Genomic DNA, 22325 nt, shown 5'->3' with positions numbered 1-22325 from the left:
AAATTAAAYGAGTCTTTAGTCACAAAATGTACTACATCCCGCAATACTAGATTCAATTAATTTAATAAAATATAATATACATATAGATTCTGCACATTGTATTGCTTTTACCTAAGCAGAACATATGCTTAAGTAAGCGTGATATAGGTTAACCACTCTTTTAACCAGCTGGTTCTTTAATCTTTCTTTGGAAATTTTTTACCCAGTGCCATTTTGGAATACAGAGTTTTTTAGTTTTTTTTTTTTTTTCCTCTATTACATGAAAGGAAGAAAACATTTGGCACCAACAGAAAAGTAACTCAGGGGTCCATTTCCGTTTGATCAAAGGAAAAGCTAGGAAGCGTCAACAAGTCTTTCTTTGGGGCTGGAGATGTTGACATACTGTCTGGAAGCAACGACTCCCCTATATCCATTGAATCCTTGGACTCACAGGATGGCGCACGCCGTCTCAGGCAACTGTCTGCGCTGGCAGGTGAGATGCTGTGAGGTCCTCTAGGTAGCAAACTCTGTCCATCGGGTGGCTCTATAGATATACACGGGGGGCTCAGTTTTTTCTTCTGCCGCATTCCTTGCAAGCCTTCCATTTCACTTACCACCTGACTTATGAAGCCAGAAGAGCTAGATGTGGAATGGTGCTGAGGGCTGTTTTCCATGGAACAAATTTCTATTGAATGTCTCCTTTGATCATCTAACCAAGAGGGTGGTTTTTTTAGAAGGCCCTGGGTGTCTACACTGTGGTATTTCTTCAGGTCCTTCAACGTAACATTGCCAGTATTGCCTATGTTCCTCTTAGGAGAGAGAGGCCAAACCTCTGAACAGGCACTCGAGGCTGTGCAAGTTTCTGAAGTGAAAGGCTCCGAGGAGCTGTTTATTTCAGATACTTCTTGGTCCACTGAGTCTCCGGGTGTCTCTTGATATGAGTCTGCACAAGCACACGATGTTGGTGCCTGCTTCGAAATATTATACTGGTTGTGGGAATGCTGCTGCGTACGAACRCTCGCCCGGTTCCATGCAGCCAAGTCACTCGCTCCTGCGGGTGTCAGAGCACCAGGCGACTCCTCCTTGGGCACGGCGGGGACGGTTGGGTCCGCGGGTTCACTCACCTCCACATGCACGTTCTCCTTGCTGTCCGAAGAGTCRTTCCTTATCGCCATCTGTATCAGAGTGCAAAGGGATTGGGGAGGAGGGGAGTTGCCGGTTAAGAGAGACAGACCAAACGGAGGTTAGTAGGAACAAGGCGCAACATTAACAGGGCACCAAACTCTGCCAAGACACCTCAGCACAGAGCCACAGACAACACCGACTCCTATAGCTCAGCATACACTATGGGTGATAGCAATTCTGGGCTTCAAWGATCTGTGAGTTTATCCCTGTGAAAGTTACAGCAGAACTTGGCCCTTCCTTCATCATAAATAGTTGACTCTCAGCTTTCCCTCAGAAGTGTGGAGGAGCGCAAAAACCAAATACTCCCACCCAAACGTGGGCATATTCCTGTTATGAAAACCGTGACGGTCTCCTGCAAACCCCTTTATAATTTTACCAGCCCAAGTATGAGCGGGAGAGGGAAGTGCAAGCGAGTCCTGTATATTCCCTTCCCTTCAGATCAGGGGATGCTGAGGACCTGGAGCAGGATCCCCAGAGCCACCTACACCAGAGCAACCGCGCTCTGCACCAGCGCGGGGCAACAGCCTGTCCCCGGCTTTGGGACAGCATCACTGTCCCCAGGCTGGCGCCAGGACTCTGCACTGGCATATGGCAGGGGAGCTAGAAATGACAGAGACGCCAGAATTGGACCTGAGCATCTGTAATTATTTCCACCTATTGTGCTGCATGAGTTCATTTCACATTTTGCCTTGGCTGTGTTGAGTCACATGCAGCATTAGTGCCTGCTGGCCAAGAGTGCCCACGGCGTGTTTTGAAGGCTTCATCTTTTCGCTGCATTGCATCCCTTGTCAGAAGTSTTTCTAAATCTGCTGTATTAGCTGGTCCTGAAAACCAGTGTCTCAAGTTTGAGAAGACTGTTAAATAATCTTAAAATTTAAAAACCTCTTGAAGAAGTTTGGAGGAAATGCATACAGCCAGTCTTAGTCCTCTAAAGAAGTCTAAGGACATGAAATTCCTCATACCAAGGAATGCTTTTGTGACAGATCTCCCCAAAATGATTGTAGAATTTTTATAAAAATAGTCCCAAAAGAATCATTTGAGCCAAACAATCTCTGCTGAGGCCAAGCTGCCTTCAGCTGCAGTACGCACACATGTGCACGCACAACCGCAAGCAACTACTGTTGCGTCTGCGCATTGGGATCCCTTTGTTGTCTGTGATAGTTGGGAGGATATTTAATATGGCARACATTTTTGTCCAATACTAGAGAGTCCTTTCTAGTTAAAATTTTACAGCGTCATACTGGTAACTAACCACAGTCAAGTGCGGAGCTAATTCTGGGTTCCTCAATGCCAATAGTTTTAGTGAGGGTTTGGAGAGAAAAAAACACGTATGTACGCTGAAGCACAGGCCACAAAAGAGTAGAAGACAGAAGCAAAACAATTCTTGTTGTCATTGCTTTTGCTTGTACACAAACCTGTATTGTATACAAATGCAATAGTAGCCACCACCAGTTCTTTCTTTCCCAATGATACAGACATCTTTGGTAGATGTTAGCAGCAACTGCTCGGATAAATGTTTCATTGACTCATTTCAAAATAAAAAGAGAGACCTCCCCTCCTCTGGTATGACCATCTACCATTACATTGGTGTGTACCCCTGTAGTAGTCATAACTTGGTGTAGTCTACACCTTTGATACACAGTCCTGGAACCAAAACCAAAAAATCAATGTGGTTTTAATTGTCCTGGAGAAAAGCCCTTGTGCAACGCACTGCCAAGGAGCATGGTCCTCGGTGGGGAGCCTGGCTTTAAATGTTCTCTCCAAGCATCCGATCTKTTAATCTTCATCTGTGAGCGTATCACTAATTGTCAAGTTTTCCGGAGTCTAAACTGCATGTTACTGTGGGGACTGTGTCCACGCTACAGCACTCTGAAGGGAAAGGGAGGTTAAACACACAGGTTTTAGTGATGGAGGAAAGTGTGCGGACCAGGAATGTGGTGGATGAGATTTATCTATGCACAAATTAAGGATAGGGGGTGGGACAAGGGGGAAGGGAAAGGAAAGAAAGAAAAGAAGAAAGAAAACAAATCAGAATTACATGCAATATAGGTAACAATAAAGAAAAATGGGTACTGCAAATCAAAACGCTTTGCTAGTTTGGGCTATGTGATGAGCTAGTAGCAGATTAGTGAGGGCAATAGGAGGAGCAAAGCAGAGAGTACTTGAGCAAGCAGCACTGTCAAGGAGGTAAAGGGAATTTGGCCTCTTTAAGGACTAAGTTTCAAAGTGTTTGGCCATCCAGTTTGCCACCGCCAGGCACAAAATGCTGGCAGAAAGGCCACAAACTTCTCTCCTGCCACAGATGTTATAATCCCCATAAACATGGGCTAGTGACAGGCACCCAAAGCCATGCACTTTTCTGAATATTGATCAAATTCTGTCAAATTCAGGTCAGAAAGATGAATGCCTGGAGGGTCAGGTCAGCATAAGTAGGAGATAGGGCCAGTGCTTCCAAACCTTCACGCTTAATGCTACACAGCCCAGCCAAGAGTTTTCCAGAATCCCAAATTAGATGCTAGCAACCCTGAAGTGGCTGGTGACATGCTGGYGTGCAGTGAGGTCCTGCTGAGGTTCCTGCTACGGCGTCACTAACTTTTGGAGCGAAGCGACTGGTCCATGGACAGAGCTGCTCGCTGTCCCAAAGCCTTTCTCTTTTTTAAAAGTCACTCCAGGTTCACAGCACGAGCAGAGAGAGGAGACAGGGGAATGAATTAATATAAACATATGAAAGGGTTTAAGAAAAGGAAGCCTCCCAAAATATGAACGGGGAAGATGGCTAACATGCTAATTTATTCTAGACAGATCAGTTCAAAAGGATGGGTCTGTTATTCATTAGAAGGCAAGGRAGGGTGGTTATGAACTGGAATCATGACACCAATTAGTTTCCCCATTAGCGGTGATTGGGATAGCGGGCCAGCCCTGTGCAAGTGAATACATGCTAGGAATTTCTCTTGTCAGCTTAGTATTGCAGGCTAATGTAATTGTTAACCTTGGTACTTCACATTCATTTTTATAGCTTAATGAATCAACTGTCTAATTTGTCAATGTTGATTAAAAGATGAAAGAAAGGGAAATATTTTCATTCAGGAAATAAATTATTTTTGAAAAAAAATAAAAAGAATGATCTAGGCTGTGTATATAAAACCAGACACAGGAAACTACTGAAGAAAGCAGAGTTTAGGAATCAGACATGCCTCTGGTTCTGACCCAGCAGCACAATAAAGTATGTTTAAACACGTGAGAGCGAAGCACAAGTGCAAGTATTTTACTGAAAGGATAAATTTAAACTTATGCTTCCAATCAAGCAGATTGGAATCTTTGATTCTCTTAGATCTTGGGTTGAATCAGGATTTAAATCAATGTGAGGCAAAAAATAGAGATAAAAACAGTTACAAAATGAAATATGTTCTGTTCTGTATATAGCCAAGTTTAATTTTTCAAAAGCACATAGGAGATTCAAAAACCCAAGTCCCATTTATAATGACACCTTTGGCCTTTGGGAATCTAACTTCTTTCACTGATTTTCATTGCAACACAGGGCTCAAAAGCAACAGGGCATGTTCTTAGCTAGTCCCTTCGCTCTCACAAAGTCAAGTCTCTYGATAAAAAACTAAAAGATCTTAATTTTCAGCTCTCGCTCTGAAAATGGTATGCTTTCCGTGAAGGTTTTGCCTACGATAAGATATCCAGCTGCCTTTAAAACAGCAATGACAGTTTTCCCCTTTCAAGAAATCAGAGGAGCCAGGAGAAGGGTGGCCAGGAACGCAGTCTGCAGACACTGTGTCCTTTCAAGCACTGAGAAAATCACAGCAATTAAAAATTAGTTCCCTGAACCCCAAGGAGCCCCTGGGGAGCATTTGGCAGCATTTATGAAGTGGACAGAGAGAATAAAGTGCTAACAACCCGGAGAACATTTAGGCACGTTGCCAAAGGAGATGATACCCATCACACACACCCGTTGAGCCTGTTGGATGGCTTTCAGATCCAAATGCGTCAACCTTTTTGTTAATTCTGTAGGAGAATTACATTTCTCCTGAGGTTTCTCTATGAATCCCTCCTTGAATTTAAAGTATGGTTAAGCTGGTAACGTGGCAGTATAAAACCTCAGCAGGTTCGTAAGTCTGCTTACCTGTCTGCGGAGCAGCCTTTCAGCAGAAGGGGAGTGCACAGGCTGGGAAACCTGTGGCTTGCTCTCCCTGACCCAATGATCGTGAGCTCTTATATGGTGAAAATGGTCTTTTGGTATTTGCAGGAGAGAGCTGGTGTCTGCCGGCTGGGACTGCACTGATGCCTTTGAACCTTGCAAGAGGGAGAAGAAGCAGGAATGTGACGTGTGCATCTGGTGATCGCTTCCCTGTCTCAGAGACCTTCCAAAGAAAACTAGTGCTTTGCACCTTGGACCAAACACGCATGGCAAAAACACTGAATTCAACGACCAGCTCACCATGACAGGAAAAAAACGCCCACCTACTCATAAGTTATTCCAAAATTGTCCATTATTTCATTTTTCTTGGCATTTTCTCCTGATACATCTGGGACTAGCTCCTGTTAAGAATGGAAGATTATGAGCTAGAAGTTCATCTGGGCTGGCAGTTTCTACATGTATGATTTTGAAAGTTTCTAGAAATGGATGTCTCCATACCTGAGTGTATCCAGACATCGACTACAAGGCTCTCAGTCCCAGCGTGCACACTGGAAATAAATGAAAGCGAACCACACCTGGCAGCTTGCAAGGCTAGTTTTACAAAGCATCCCGGGAGAAGGCAATACATACTCTACAGCCTCCTTCTGACCCTTCGTGGTTGCTGGCGACTTCTAAAAGGTTTGAAACGCTGCATGCTTCCCTTCCCCCCCTCAGGCCCAACATTTTTCAAAACAATTCATTTAACCTGGACTGCATCCCAGAGAATCTCATTTGTCCTGGAATCCGTCCCAGAACAACAGCCCCATTACGAAGGAGTATTCATACAAATACCTCCTGCAAGTGCCAGTGTTTCTGACAACAAAACCTTTCGCAGCTTGAAATATTGTGGCTTAGTTGTTGTGATTTATTAAAGATGCCTGGCACCTTTTGCTCTCTTCGCAGCACTTTACAATATTACCGACCGTAAACAGGTAGGGGGGACTTCCCCCCGGGCAAAGCGGTGACATTGGAGGAGGAACAGGACAGCGGTACATGTGCCAACACTTGGGCACCTTAGCCACCTTGGAGCACTTTGGCACAGTCRAGACAACTGGAATTGCACCAGGAGGAGAAAAAGACAGGAGTTTTAATTGCTTAATGTGGCTATGAATAAGACACTTTACCTTTCCAAAATACTTATCCTAAGTTTCAGCAGAACAATTTTTCCCGTGAATTCAGCAGGGCGCAATGCCTGCCCCTTGCAAGCCCGTGCTGTCAGACAGGGCTGCTCAGTTCTCCAAGCGGAGAAATGGAAAGTGCAATCTTGGAGAAAAGAGGAACTTAGAAATTACCCACCTTTTATTTGTGAAGTAGTTTTTGTTCAAGACAGGACAAGTGCATCCAAATTAAGGGTCAAAAGCACAACACTGGAAACTCCCCCTGTCGCAAATGGGCTTCTTCTCTAAGGTCAGGGATTATGACTCCAAGGAATTTCTTGGCTGTTACAGAGAGTCATAAATTCTGGCTCCACTGAAGCTAATGGGAATTTTGCTATTGACCTTAGCAGGATTTGACCAGGATTTTACCCACACCTTTTGTATTACGTACAAACAGGCTCTTCGAGGGACTGCACTTGACCTTGAAAATTTCGTATTATGGCAGGGACTTCTCACAACTCCAGATTCATCTTCTTCCATTGTGTCCGCATTTTCTTTCTGCTGTTCAACAGCCGCTATTCATCCAAAGTCTTATTACTATGCAAATTTCAACATCTTATTTCTAATCTGTTCAAATCTCCAGCCGTTCTGAGCAGCGCTGAAATTATGTTCTGCTTAGAAGCTTTCAAATGACATTGCTCATAAAAACTTTTCTGTCTTATCTGTGACAAATGTCTAAAAACGATGGCCTGCTACAAGCAAGAATTAGACGGCTACATTCACTAACCAGCAGCAGGTAACCCCTAGCACACAGAGCAAACGAAAGCACACTGATAAGGGCTGGCAGCCAGCSGCAAGTACAAGTACATAGGTGCACATTTAAAGAGCCTTTGCCATCTGCAGCATGCTGTAACCAAGCRTATCTCTGAATTTAGCCCCGAGGCATATATCCCAGCCACACACACTGAGAAGGACAACTCTCCATGCACGCATTTTTCCATTCATCTCACACCATCTCTCTCRATTTGGCACATTTATGTTCATTTTAGAGACATTTAGAGACATTTTTTCCCCTTTTTTCACAGGTGTTCCCATGCAGAGCTTCCAAAACCTGCTAGAATAGGTCCTGCTGCAAAAAAGCAGACACGAGGAAATACTTTTCTGTTGGRATTTTTTCTCATGGGCCATAGCTACTTCAAGTGAGACAGATGGAGCTGCCGAGCCCTTAGAGACCGTAACCCTGGGGGAGCCGGGCAGAGGGGACCCAGCRTGGGTCCAGGCCAGCTTCTCACTGTGACACTGCCAGAAAGCTCAGGGCAAAGGAGTTATCTGCTCAGGCTGGTCCTTATAGGTGGTGGAGGGGCTTTTCAAAACCATTTGACAGGTCAGGGCACCAAAGCCTGGCTGGAAACGCAAGGCAATTTGATGCCTCCAGCTGAGCAGCTGGGACAAATCCCAGCCCGGTCGTGCCAGAGCCGCAGGGGCCGTACCTGAGTGCGCTTTGTGGCGCGCGGGGCTGCGCTCGCCCAGGGAGGCGGCGCGGGGCCCGGCGCCCGGYGGCTGGAACATGTAGCTGTCGTTGGGCAGGGAGTGCGTGCGCCCCACCGAGGGCTTCCTCACGCTCAGCAAGTCCTTGCTGGGAGACAGAGTCAGCGCGTCATCTCTGGAGCGGAGATCCGCCTACAGGAGGGGGGGAAAAAAAAGTAAGGACGAAAGAAATCACGGAGCCGGACGAGGAGAAGTGCCCAGAAACCCTAGCGACAGCCACTGCGATCAGGATGGCACGATGGGCATGCACACCGCCAGTACGTACAGGTTGCACGAATGGATCTACCAGGAAGCTACACCCCTCCTCCGGTACGGTCACTAAACTGTCACACAGGATGAACCACAGCGACAGAGGAAGCAACACGGCAGTAATAAACCATGACTATTTCAAGGAGATGTAAAGAAGGCATCATGCCTCAAGGCCCAGCAACGGTCACATGCTTTGCATAACTTTGATCCTTGACAGTAGCAATAAAGCTCGGTGCCCTCATCAGCAAGTCAGACTTTTGCAAAGGTGACTACTGTTTCCTCTTCTAACCAAAAAAAAAAAAAAAAATCTGGTTTACAGAAAATGCCCTCTATTCTGGCTCCCAGCACAATCTTATTGGTTTTTGTCTCACATAATGAATAACTAAACCCATTTTATTGAAAGGGATATTCAAACCTCCTGCTTCAGTGTTAAAGCCATTCTCTAATGAGAAGGGATCTAATGCAAGAGCGGGTTATCGTATATGTGTTGACTGTGGAGTTTTTGCAGCCAAAGTGTCTCTTGGAATGGGCAGCCCCAGATGCAATATTGAATGAGGTAGATTCAGGTCCGATTTCATAAGGAAATATCTCCATCCCAGAAAAGCTCTTGGGTGTTCTTGTGTTTGASAGTATTGCCAAAAAGGGAAGTGAAGTCAACTTCCCTGTATATTTCTAAGAAAAGAGTTATTCCATCTTTAAAAGGTCTCCAATGAAAATCACCAAAATCAGATGTGACACTGTAGTTCAATACAGTACATAGCTGATCACTGCTTTTGGAAAACTTTAAACCTTAATTCTGACAAATCTTCCATTCACTCAGTGCACCACTGTTTTTCTGAAATAGATGTTCCAAGATTTTTCCAGTTTTGTCCTTTGGTCATAAAAGCAAAATTTCACTGGGGTGTTCTGTATACACAGTAAAACATGACAAGATTGAACAAAATCTACAAAAAGAAAAAAAAAAAGGAGGGAAAAAAAGAAAAAAAAAGGGGGGGGAAGACCACTGTTGTAAATTTAATGAAGGAAACGCACCTTCACTGTCATGCAGCTTTACTTTCAGTCCTTGAGAACAGGCTGATTTAGGCATAGCCTGGGTACAGCTAGATAACAGGGACGATGTGSTCCGGATATCGCTCAGGGAAGGAGAGCGAGACCTGTGCTGGCAACGGGAGACGTGGGTTTTGAGAGCCTCTCTCTTCCTCCCCTCCCTGCCTTCCCCTTCAGGGCCCTAATGTTCATATTATTTAGCTTTCATACAATTTAGCTTAAACACTAAAGATGGCCTGAAACCCAAGGTTTCAAATTCAAAACCATTTGGATCTGAACACGCAAATTTGGATTCAAGATCCTCTCCAAACCCAACCTTTAATACTTCAGGTTCATTGGCAGGACCCGCTACCACAGCGGGCTCCAGTTTCTGCTCATCTCGGGAGAAATCCCATGAGTGAACTTCGTGAAAACCAGCGAAAATGGCTGCAAAATGATCTCCTGAATCCAGCTCCCAAACAGAGCAGCGTGAACACATAGCTTTTTGGTTCACTGGCAGTTCTGAAAAACAAATTGTTTTGGCTTGACTGAAAATCAAATCTGAGTTTTCTGTGAACCAAAAAAAAAAAGAAGAGAAAATCCCAAACCAAAACTATTTTGAGTCAACTAAAACATTCTGTTTGAGGTATTTTTCAACTAAAACTGTGCCTAAATAAAGTATCAAAATAGTGCATTTAGAAAATATCTTAATGAAAGCTTGCAGTTTTTCAGGAGTTTGGGAAATTGTTTTGACCAAAACACTTTGTTGGTATGGACGCTAATTCACAAAATGTTTTGTTCAACCTGGTTTTGCATTTTTTCTGGAGAAATGAAAAAACATTAAGTTAAACATTTCTCTTGGCTACACTCTTGAGACTTTATTACATTGTCAAACCATTTTGTCTAATCTGATTCAAAACTAGAACAGTTCTCTCCTCTGTCCCTCTCTCCAGAATACTCTCCAGAAAACTGATTTTGAAATAAAATGTCCCATACAAAATGTTAAATGAAGTTTACAAAATCTTTTGCACATGATGCCATGAAGCATGATGGGAAATATTGTCACGGTTTAAAAGAGATGTTTCCCAAACAAGTACTAATTAGGATGACAATCAACTAGAATGGCAGAAAATTTATCAACAACATGAACATCCAACGGCAGGTACATGGACAACAACAAAGAAAACAGGAATGGGTCCAAAAATGTTGGAAGAGGAGTTATGTCTGTTGTACAGCAGAAAAAAAGCACTTGACTGCTACACAGCTAAAAATGTCTAATGTTTCAAAGAGGAGATGGTCAAGGCAGGGTTCAAAATACTGGTCATTCCATTCAAAAAGACACAAAATATTCCTTCTTTTTTTTTTCTTTTTTTTTTTGGCGAGATGACTGCTAAGAAGAATTCACAAAAGCAGCAGCATCTCTGAGAGATCCCAATCTGGTATTTTTAAAATAAACAGTCTGGCACTAGTCACGCAAAAAGCCTTGTGGTGCCTATGTTCCTGAAGAAAAAAATCCAGTGCAAATGCCAGGATCGCAGATGACCCCTGTGAAGAGGACACATGAGTCACTAGCTCATGGGTGTCTCTTCCACGCAGGATCACTGATTTGTTTCAGATGCCAAGGAAATTTCAACCTTCACGCTTTCCAAGGCATTTTTTTGTTATTTATTTTACTTCTAGAAAACACATTGTTTTTACACAAGATGCCAAAGGAAAAATAAAAATAAATACTTGTTCCTCTCATGGAACCAACTTTGTGGACACGAGCGCTAACAGCCCAAGACCTAATGGCATTAAGGACAATGTCCTGTTCGGAGAAGAGGTTGGTGCTACTTGGAAATGCGCTTGAACTGAAAATGCCATTAGGCAGGTGCAGAGAGGTGAAAGCAGTATTTCGAACCCTGTAAACATCAGACTATACAGCGACCAGTGTATGTACATTGCTTTCCAGAGCATTAAGTAAGTGTGTGTTAGTATCATCAGGAAAAGAGTCATCCGTCAGAGCTAAGGACCAGGACTTTTCAGAGAGAATATCTGACGTCAGAGAAAGAGCCTCCATCTCAGCTAGAGGGATCTAAAGGGAGAGATGATTAAGCATAAGAAACCAGGACACAAATCTTTAGAGAAAAAAAAGTATCATTATCTAAATACCTCTAGACACCAAAGCAATATCCCTATACTGGGAGTAGCTACATCATGCACATTGGTACTGGGGACAGAGCCTTAAGGAAACCGAGTATAACAAAGAAATGAAGAAGAGTGGAATAGGCATACTTAAATGCTTACTGATGAGTTGCAAGGGAGTTTAAAACCACGCACTAATGCTAGGATTGTATTTTGTTTTCCTCCTCTCTAGGTGAGGAAGCAAAAGCAACATCACTTTTAAACTAGAGATATTTATCCTTCCAGCTGTGATCAAATAAAAGAGGCTTCAAGATCTTCAAGCTTCTCCCTAGTTGTTCCTATCCCAGTGGTCATGCTGTTAGCTTGGCCTCCAAGCTAATTTGGTTGAGGCCTCAAAAGATTCCCCGACACCAACACCATTTCTAAGGCGGTGCATGGAGGTGGTGTATGGAGGGTGCCTTTCTCGGTGCTCTGGGGCCTCCACCCTCACCGCGAGGCAGGTATGACTATAATTCACTTCCTCAGGGATAAATGCTGACAGTGGAGAACTTAAGGCTTGATTCAAAGTCTGGAAAGGTCAACAAGTGCCTTCCTGATGACTTCAGCGAGTCTGGGCCTGCTAAAGAGACCTCAGTGCCTAGCCTGTGTAAGCGCTTGTCCTACTCAAAATACCACCCGTGTCTTGGCCCTTAACAGCTTTCTCAGGCTCACAGCAAGCCCATGTGAGGTGGGAAAAGGCGTTGCAGCTGTTGCACAAACGCCATATGGATGTGTGGTTCTTGCACTAATGCTTCCTTGCTAAATGCCTTCAAATAAAACATCAATAAAGATCTCTCCATAAGCACAGAGCTCTTTCCATAGGAGATACGATTCATCATTGCAGGCTTTGGAGAGAAGGGGGAAATGGAGATTGCGGAATCCCCTTCAAAGCAGAATCACTGCTCTCAAGCACCTCAGAGGCGGATGTTGACTCTGAAGCAAAGGCTCAGTCTTCCTAAAACCAACCCCAGGTATCTGTCTGGGAGACTGGCGTGCCCTCAGAGAGCAGCACTGAAGAGAACATTTTATAAGATAACATATGGATGTGTTCCATGCTTGCAGTGGCCTCCTGGTCTGGACACGTCCCAGGCGTTTCCTTTTAGTTTCCCATTTCTTACAACTGTTTTTTAAACTAGAAGAAGTAGTATTTCTATCTTACATGCTTGAAAAGTCTTTCAACAGCAATATATCTTCCAAGAAAAAACACAGAGGCCCAAATCTGTGGTATGTAAGTTGTCAAAGATTTGGATTTCCTCACTCTTAGAAATGACCTCAGTAGGGCCAAATAAACCTGGTGATGAGTGAACTCTGACAGGTTCAAAACTCCAGCCGAGACAAATTAGAGGGCCGGACCCCTCTCATCACCTTAGGTTTGATACCTCGTCTCATGTGGTTGTCCACTGTCAGTGGAGTGAGATGCTTTGGAGGGACTTCTGGCTTCCCACAGGCTCCCCAAAGGGGCATCTGGGAGCAGAACTGAGGAGTCTGCCAGCATGGGGAGGGCGATCCTCAATGGGGACCAACTGTCCGGAGTGGCTGGATGCTGGGGGAATGGCTGCAGTAGAGCCTGGAGGACACCAGCAACTCCGGCCCCGTGGAATTGCTCCGCTGGAAGCTGTTACTACTAACCAGGTTGCTCTCAGCAAGTCCTAAGGCTGCTCTAAATTCCTGACTTGCCTGAAAACATGACAAATGTTGAGAACTGCAAAGCCAAAATGTAAACAAAACAACCCCCCTGTCATCCTTCCCTTCTCCAAAAATTGAGTTTGAGTCAATTGAAACATTTTGTTGGAAATGGATTCAATTATTTATGCAGTCTTTTAATTACTAAAAAAAAAAGGTTTAGCTTAATTTTTAGAAGAAAAAGTCATTGCAAACCTGAATGCTATATTTTTTCATTATGAAAATGTCAAAACAAAACATTTCTGCTGCAACAGCAGTATGTGGTGAAAAATGTTGTGTCAAAAAATTTCCAAGCAGCTCTCACTGAGGTTCACACTGTCCCCAGCCACCATAGCTCCCATCTCTATTCCCCCGACAATTCTTAAAGACAGTCGCTTCCTAGAGCTCAAGAGACCTCAGTCTGATAAGTGATACACAGCAATCAATCAGAGGGAGATGTGTTATCCTCCTATATAAAGATCTGCAGTAGGATTCCATTTTACCTAGGCTTGTTCCTTTTCTCTAATGAACCACAGAGTTGGATAATTTACAGTGTCAGTGAACCCGTAAGTAAGCACCCTGATTTAACATGAAAAATTCTCTTTTTAGCCAGAAAAAAAAAAAAGAAATCAAGAAATACGGAGTTTGCTCAATTCTGACTGCAGGAAAAATTGGTATGTTTGAATTATTATTATGGTCACTGCTGTGATTTAGGGAAAATGTTTGATTGAAAGAATCATATGTATGAGAACATAGGAATTTTATTCTAAGAAGTAAGTGGACTGTTTTTAAATTTGGGTATTACAGTCCCTATTCAGTAAAGCACTGGAGCACACAAGTAGTTGAAGTATATCGTTAAGAGCTGCCTCACCTTCCTAAATTCAGTTTAGATCAGAGATGAGGATCTAGTTTACAATAACCCACTTGCAAGAAGCCTCTTCAGTAAAATCACATGGAACTGGATTTTCAGGCAGTATAAGTAAGCACAAAACATAGAGATCATTTTATGATCCCTATCCACTCAGGCTCTACCTTGGAAAAAACTCACATTGTACTCCAGGCTCTGCGGCTGTGTCGCTGTATTGCTATGGGAGCCCTGCTTAAGAGCAAGAAGTTAAAAAGAGGAACCCCACTGAAGGATGAAGAACAGGTTTCATACCTTTTCCCAACAGCACTCATGAACAGTAAGAAATTTCTCGTTAGATTTACTGTGTTGAAGAGGAAAACTCAATGCCTGTACTTTTCCTCTTGCATCAATATACAACATCATAAAACAATGCGATATTAACTTGACTCCCACAGAAAAAGCCAAAATGACTTATGCTTCAAATCCCTCTGTCTATATTACACAAAGCAAAGAACTTAACTCGCTACTAAAGGTCTCAGTTGAACTGAGTTTGGATGGAGACTTTGCAGGAAATGAGGAATATTAACCTGGTTCTCAGAGTTGTAATATTCAGGAGCGGGGAGGGCATAATGATGGCACACAGAGCCTGACAGGTTGTCCATCAGCTTCAGCTCTCCTTCCAGAGATTCCTGGATCAGCAGTGATATGGTATCAAACAAGTGCCTTTCCTAGGAGGGGTGGTGTATAGCATGCAGAAAGATAAAGCAGGCCAAAAAGAGAGGGAGAGAAAGAGAGAAAGCAAGGGACAGAGACAGAGAGAAAAAAGGACAGCATAGAAAACCCAAAAAACCAACCAAACAAAAAAAACAGAATAGAAGGAAAAAAAAAAGACGGAAACATTTAGGGAGAATAGCAGTAACAGAAACAAGAGGGAGGGAAAGGTGAGGCAGGAGAGGAGAGAGAACAGTGCAGTAATATCACAGTCAGAAGTGAAAGCTTTCTCAGACATTAGTGGAGATGGGACCGAAGCCGACTGCCCCGGGAACCACGTGATGTTCCCCCTTCAGGCCCCTCTTCGGACATATTTCTCACTCTGAATGAATATAACCCGTTACTCCTGGTATCCGAGCTGTATCATAGGGCCATTCTAGCAGTGTCGCGATACTCGGTGCTGTGAACGTCTACAGGACACTACTGCCACAGGACACTACTAAGGCTTCTATACCCACGTCCGCATTTTTGAGCAAGAGGACCTAGTATGTGACACCTAAATCCATACTCAGGGGTCACATAAATTGAAGTAACCTGTCTTGAAGAGCATCCTGCCCATGAAAGCTGCAGGTGCCCAGAACTGACACACATCGAGCTGCTAATTCACGTGCCAGCCATGGGTTGAGGTTCCTAAGTTCTCGTGGCCAACTTCAAACCAGCGAGCCTTAGCACATACAATGGAAGATCACTTAGAGCAGAGTCTAACTTTCACAGACAGCATGGTAGCAATTTAAGGGTTGCACCTTTCATGTCAGGAGTGCCTAGTACGTACAATGAAATGAGGACCGTAGTCAGACAGCACACAGTGCAAAACCCTGGAGTACAGGCAAGCAAAAGAGCATGCTGACCACACGACCTTGCAGGATCGCATTCTGGGAATTGTATTCCTCTACTATCGTGCTCAGACATCAGGTTTGTCAAGAAGATTTTGGCTGGGAGAAAAAATAATCGGAATAAAATCAGGTTTTCAAGGATTCTGGGTGAAAGAGCAAGAAACAGGCTCTGGAAATTGTGACTAGAATAAGCCCTTTCCAATGCCATCTTCAGTGAGGACTGGTTAAACAGACTGAAGAGCTGACTGTGTCCTTCTCACTGGTTTGTTTAAAAAATTTTTTTTTTTTTTTTGCCCAGTGTACTGATGTAGGACAACAGTGCTGAGGACAGTTTGCCAGTACTCTGTTTAACATATATAACAACAGTAGGGACAGATTGTTTCTTCTTAGAGGATGTAATGAGTCTGGATTTCCCCACATTGCCCTGAACTCTCTTTTACTGTGCCAAAGAACAGCCTTGGACTCCATCTCAGACATTAGTGACTCCTAATGGCACCAGAAATTTCCAGTAGCTTATGAATTGAAAGAAAGCTTAAATGGGGATTTACTCTGTCTCACCCTTGGACTAAAGATCATAAATTAGTTTTTCATGCATTAGAATACTCATTAGTCCACCCCAGGCAGAGGCCAAGATATGCTGTTGTGAAATCATGATGTAATAAAAGCTAATGATGTCTGTGTAGAATTTAACCCAATTTGCAATCAGCTAAGACTAAAAAAAGGCTGGACCGTTCTTTTATAATTCCAGTTCAGTTACCTCCCAAAGAATCTGTCTGGGTCTTGACCTCACCTCTCATTCCTCAAACTGAGTCTTCACACAGAAACTGTGTTTTGGAGAGACTTGTCACGACTCATTGCAGCTACCATATTACAGCCCTGATCCTGTGCTGTTCCTGCTGACGGGAGCTTTGCCACCAGTTCTGGTGAGCCCAGCTTTGAGCCCCCTCTGGATTACCCTACTGTTAAAATAATCTTTTCTTACAAGCTTGATTGTGGGGGTATATTTTGAACTGAGGTTGCGTAAAACAAATTTAATACTTGAGCAAAGATTAGCCAAGCTTTATTCCTCTTTTATGTTCTGGTTAATGGTCTGCATTAGAAAAGCAAACATATTGCAGTCATGATTTTGCTCCCACAAAGGGCCTATCCCAAGCTCTGGATTACAGCARTTTTTGAGCTAGTACTGGACTTGGTGGCTTGGGCACATCTCCAGAACAAATGCAATGCTCTTCACCCCTGAACAGATGTGTCATGGTGGTATGGAGACCTGACTAGGGTCTCTTCCTTGGAGTATCAGTTCCCACACCACGCAGCAATTAATCAACAGACAGCGAGGAATACAACCCCTTGACGCACTGTACACCCACTCCCTCATTACTGACTCGTGCATGTCCTCCCCTAGCAAATAGGCAGGTCAACCCCCCTTCACCCTCCAACCGAGGTTCTCACCATCGGGTATACTAATGAGAGCTGAGAATCCACCTTGATTTGCAGGGGATTGGCACATCCTCGGGGGCTCTCAGGTCTCTCTCCACCACTGCTGCCAGTCCAAACAAAGATGTCCGAGGGGCTGTGCTGGCCTGGACTGAGAGTCTTCATTTCCATCTCCAGTTCTGCTTCGAGCTCCGCCTCCTCTTTAGCCTCCTTGTTGCTCTCCTCCAAGTGCTTCATAAGTACCGCAATCACCACATTAACCAGGACGAACTGGGCCGTCAACACAAAGGAGACGAAGTAGATGGGTGAAATGACAGTGTTGTAACAGGTGGACTCTTGGTCACAATCTCGCAGTGTGTCCTGGCAACAGGGAGAGAACGATGGAGGAACATGAAGAGGTGCCAGTTAGCCAACATGGACCTAGTTCTGCCTTCTGGTCATTTGGCTCAAATGAATTCTCCCTCCATGCAGAAAACAGAGAAGATTGGGCAGATTTCATGTCCAGAATGGCAAAATTTCTGTGTTAGTCACTACGTGCAGGCTCAGAGGAAAATGTTCATGGGGACATGTGACCGTAGACACCCACACATTTGTACTCCTAAAGGCCCAGCTCATTCCAGCGCCTTGGGTTGGAACGATCAATTTACCAGGTCAGAGACCAAATACACCAGAGTATGGCAGACAGATCCGGGCACAGCAGGGCGCAGTTACAACCCATCAGTTGTTGCACAGTGGCTGGCCTTGCCGACACTCTTTCAACAAGTTAATGCTCTTTCATTAAGAGTTTAGCTACCTTCCATTTACCATGGGCTACAAACGGACAGAAAAACAATTCCTTCAGAGTAGCTTGCACCCCATGTATTCCTAGACCAGGTTTCTTCACAGTAACGTGCCTTGTGGCTATATCCCACTAGACACTCTCTTTCAGAAACACAGTTTCTCCCAGGGAATAAATACGAATATCAACAACAATAGGAACAGTAACTGGAGACTTTTAAGGAAAAAAGACCAAATGCATGTTACTGAACTGATGTTACTGGACAGACGAGTTCCTTTATTTTTCTTCTTCGTTTTAAGCTGCTTTCTCGGGGAAACAATGGGAATATACAGAGTACGCCAGAAGACTGCAAACATAGGCACTGCATTGCTGGGCAGGAGGGAGAAGAAATGTTAGAGACTCTGCCCAGTGCACAAATGAACGAAGTGGCTGGCTACAGGGTGTGAATGTCCTAGCTGCTCTCTGTTACTGGTTTGCAGCAGAGTGGACGGCTTCTAGATTAAGCAGTTATACACAAAACTCATATTTCACGGGTCTCTTACCTTCATTATCCCATTCCAGTTGTCTCCTGTCGATACTCGAAAGAGGGTCAGGAAAGCCATCCCAAAGTTTCTAAAGGTGGCATGCCTTCCCAGCCCCTCACAGGGGTGAGTGTCGTCACACTCTGCGAGACCAAGCGGAAGAGCCCCTGTTAGACGCACGTCCTTGCACAGCTACCCATCACCCAACCGCCCCCTTTCAACACCCCGGGGCAGAGGAAGGGGAGGACTCACCGAGGTCTCCAAACAGTTCCACTCCAAGAGCTGCAAATATGAAAAACAACAACATGAAGAGAAGACCCAGATTCCCCACCTGAAAAGAGAAAAAGACATGGGGAAAAAAAACACACAAAAAAGAACATTCATTGATTTTTTTGTTCCAGACCTGTTTCTTGCTGTATTCTTTAATCCAAAACTTAAATCGCTTGAGGGGAAAAATGACCTCAATGTGAGGACTGTATCTCAGACTGAGCTTCTGAAGGGAAATGGGATTCTCTAATGACAGTAAAGATAAAATGATTAGCATTCCTCTGCAATAAGAAATTAGCTCTGGGCCAGAGGAGATGGGTTTTGATACGGCAATAGGTTACCTGGGGCAGTGCTTGCATCACAGTGTCCAGCAGAGCTCTCATCCCTACAGCCATCTTCAGCAACTTCAGCACTGCAGAAAACACGTTCGTAATATGGTAACTGCAGCATTAGCATAGAGGCACAAACTCAGTCCCTCTCACAGGCGCCGCGGATTATAGGAAGAGAAATGTGAAATCATGTCAAGTGTTCTCCATTAGCCGCTATAGTTCCAGGCCTTTTTACATTGCTCTTGGTTGCTTGGATACTATTTAAAATCCTGTGAATAACAGCATCACCTACCCTGAGACTCTGAGAACAGGTTATCATTCTGTCTGGCTTTTTCTTTCCCTTGCTGAGATGGACAATTTGACACCTAACCAGGAACATAAGAACGGCCATTTCACCTGACACCAGCTACAGCTACCGAGGGGAATAAGGAGGTTTAAAAAGGTATGGGCATGTTCCCTTCTCAGTCTGCTTTGAAGCTAGCAATTATGAGGAGCTGTATCCATTGGTGGCCTTTTATACCAGCTTTGCAGTTTGCCTATTATACGTATTTCCAGCTTGGGTCGTGAGTCTAGTGCCAAAACACATACCAGGGAATGTCCTTTCCCCATTTAACCTATGCTGGACCTGTCTCTTTTCTTCCTCTTGCTTCTGGTTAGTTCATTCCCAGCTCTAGGGTTACTTTCCCACTTCCATAGGCTACCTGCTTGCATACATGATTCACTGAGGAACTGATTCATACATCCTTTCCAGAAGGTTGCATTTCCAATTGGAAACTGCGTATATTTTTAATTCTGAAAGGGATCGAACGCACAGGAAAAACATTTTTTTTTTCCTGAGACATGGCAACCATTTCATTTCTTCTTTAGTTCCTTCCTTGCTTAGATGAGGATTGTAGTCATAGCAATAATGCCTCAGAGCACAACCCTGCTCTTCAGGAAGGCCTGGAAGCCATTTATTAAGGGCCTGAGCACTCACATTTTGCATCTACGTCACTTGGGCCTGTGGGCACTCAGTTCTGAAGAACCGGGCCCTAAGGCAGCTGGGTGCACAGCTCTGGCGGGTGTTATTACAGCTCTGAGGGGGCAGATGGATGCAGAGTGACGAGGCACGTTTTGTCACAAAGTGGCAAGATGTAAAGTTCCACAGGAAACATAATATATTAGATGCTTGTCTTTTAAAGCCTATGTACCCTAGCATGTGTTCTGTAGTCCCTGCTTAAGACATGTTTGACTTGACTAGCATACTTTTCCAGGTTTGTCTCTGGGAGATACATCCACAGCTATTTCTCCTTTTTTTGCTACGCTCTTGGTCTTCAAGCTCCCTCAAGATAGAAACACATGGTCAGCTGACTCAGCTTTTTGGCTCCTCTCAAGTATTTTCCCCTATTGTTCGTTTATTTGTTTACAGATTGTTGATGCCAGAACTATGCACTTTGTGATGGGGATGTGCCACAGAAGTGTTTCCCAACAGTTAACTGTCTGCTGGTGGGAACCCGGCACACCTCAGTCACAAGCCACTTTTGTTTTATTTGTCTCACCTCGAGCGATCCTGAGAACCCTCATGATTCGGATAATAGTGGGGTTAATTGGTAGCGAAGCATTCACCTCGATCTCTTCCAAAGTGATACCCATGATAGACAGCAGCACAATTGCCAGATCTAATTGGTTCCATCTGGAGATGACACAAAGTGAAGTTTAACATCTACTAAGAAGTTGGCAACGAGAGGTAGCTTGTTTCACATGAATTCCAGGCATTTCAATGGTGCTATCACTCAAATGAATCTGCAGTATTTTTGTGAAGGTATTATACAAAAGCAGTTGTGTTATGAAATCATTATAACTAATACAGCACATTATAATGCATTATAAAATCAGCTAATTCCAAACATATTCTTGACTGAGGGGAAGCAAAAGCAAATGCAGGGCAAATTTTTCTATCCAGAGGCTGCAGACCTCAGGGTGGGTTGTGCATTAGCTGTTTGGCCAATTCTAGACACAAGACTCATGGACCTCAGTGTGAGATTTGCCCTAGAAAGAACCAGACCCCACGCCCAATCATTGTAACAAAAATCACACTGGGCAAGGGAAAGATGCAAAGGATTCATGCCAGAATCCGAACTGTGGGGGGACAAGTGGGATCATTTCCCCGGCAGGCTGAATAACTCATGTCTAGCCCTGCTCACTGCTTGGGCTCTTGCTATTAACCTTGAAGGAGGTGAAAATGGGAGGAGAAAGATTTACCAATCACATAAAATTCATATTTGTGAGGTAAGAGAGTGAAACTGCGCAGAAAGAAGTAATTTCATGTGCTGCTTAGCATCTGCATAAAAAAAGTTCCTTATTCTTTCATTTCTGTCATTTTAATTTTCTCATTAGCTGCTCTTCCACTGAGAATACCCATTGCCTGCTCAGGACCAGGTTCTCTCTCGTGGCACAAATTTTGTCTCTTCACTAGGTCCTTGTGATTATACGGACAGGAAATTGGTGTGAGAAGAGAATCAACCACTTGCCATGTGACCTGCTCTTATTTTGTCCACCCACCAAGCGCCAAATCGGTGCAAGTCACACTCCTTCACATGCATCATCATCTTCCCAGCTCACCTCCCTAATTGCCCACCTACCCCAGTTTCAATCAGTCACACCACAAAGGGGTCACAGCTGTTAACTGATAGCTCTGAGAAGAGCTGCAGGGGTCTAAGACACAAGCTTCGCCACCACCAAATTTGGCCATCTGTCTCCAGAAACCCAGCTGCTGCCCCACACGGCCCAGATTTAGCCTTTGTTACCTGTCTTGAAAGAAGCGACGAAACCCGAAAGCGATCAGCTTGAAAACAGACTCCAGGACAAAGATAACAGTGAAGATGTAATTGCAAATCTTCAGGGCTTCGTCAAGAACCTGCAACGCGGACATGGCACCGAGGTGAGATGCTAGCTCAGCTGAGGGGCTTTGCTGCCAGCAAACCTGCCCTCTTCTCGTTTCACCAGAATTACTCATTTCGTAACAACAGACAGAAGGCTCCAACTGTGGCTTCTCTCGGGATGACTAATGTCCCAGTGAAAAGTCCCAGTTCTTCAGAAAGCGCAAAGCTGGCATTTCTGCCTGGCCCCAGCCCAGCCGATATAATTCACAGGAGGAGGTGACATAAACCCAAAGCACGACTCAAGCGCTGCACGGGCCTGCCTGCTGCTGGTAATGACACAACCCTAGCTGTGATCGCTTAGGTGGGTGATAGCAACTGCTGCAGTTGCAGGTGTCAGCAGTGCAAAACCCTAATGCTCTCTGCAGAAGGCTGATTTTCAATCCGCTCACTCATTCGTGCACTGCTGCAAGAGCTGTGGGCTGGTTGGGGTCTGCATGAGCCCTGTCTCCGTGGTTTTCTTTGTCACAGCCTGTCCTTTACTCCTCATCCGGGGCTTTGGCAAGACAGATGGATAGCATGGCAGGCAGGACTG

The 22325-nt window shown here is 44.4% G+C and overlaps 1 protein-coding gene across 1 annotated transcript in view; it reads right to left on the bottom strand.

Annotated features, from left to right (window-relative positions):
* Nucleotides 1-299: 299 nt before the first annotated feature.
* Nucleotides 300-22325, bottom strand: part of CACNA1G (calcium voltage-gated channel subunit alpha1 G) — a 161502-nt gene continuing 139476 nt past the window's right edge. The window contains exons 28-38 of the mRNA XM_026090589.1: nt 21659-21768; nt 20411-20544; nt 18885-18955; nt 18529-18607; nt 18298-18419; nt 16993-17337; nt 14527-14667; nt 11207-11341; nt 7935-8124; nt 6271-6398; nt 300-1154 (exon numbers count right to left, since the gene is read on the bottom strand). Coding sequence (XP_025946374.1) covers nt 300-1154; nt 6271-6398; nt 7935-8124; nt 11207-11341; nt 14527-14667; nt 16993-17337; nt 18298-18419; nt 18529-18607; nt 18885-18955; nt 20411-20544; nt 21659-21768 — 2310 coding nt within the window. The remainder of the gene's footprint in view (nt 1155-6270; nt 6399-7934; nt 8125-11206; nt 11342-14526; nt 14668-16992; nt 17338-18297; nt 18420-18528; nt 18608-18884; nt 18956-20410; nt 20545-21658; nt 21769-22325) is intronic.

This window comes from Apteryx rowi, unplaced genomic scaffold, assembly GCF_003343035.1.
Source record: "Apteryx rowi isolate R43461 unplaced genomic scaffold, aptRow1 scaffold_86, whole genome shotgun sequence".
NCBI lineage: Eukaryota > Metazoa > Chordata > Aves > Apterygiformes > Apterygidae > Apteryx > Apteryx rowi.
Note: the sequence above shows the minus strand (reverse complement) of the source record. Positions and strands in the feature narration are given on the sequence as shown.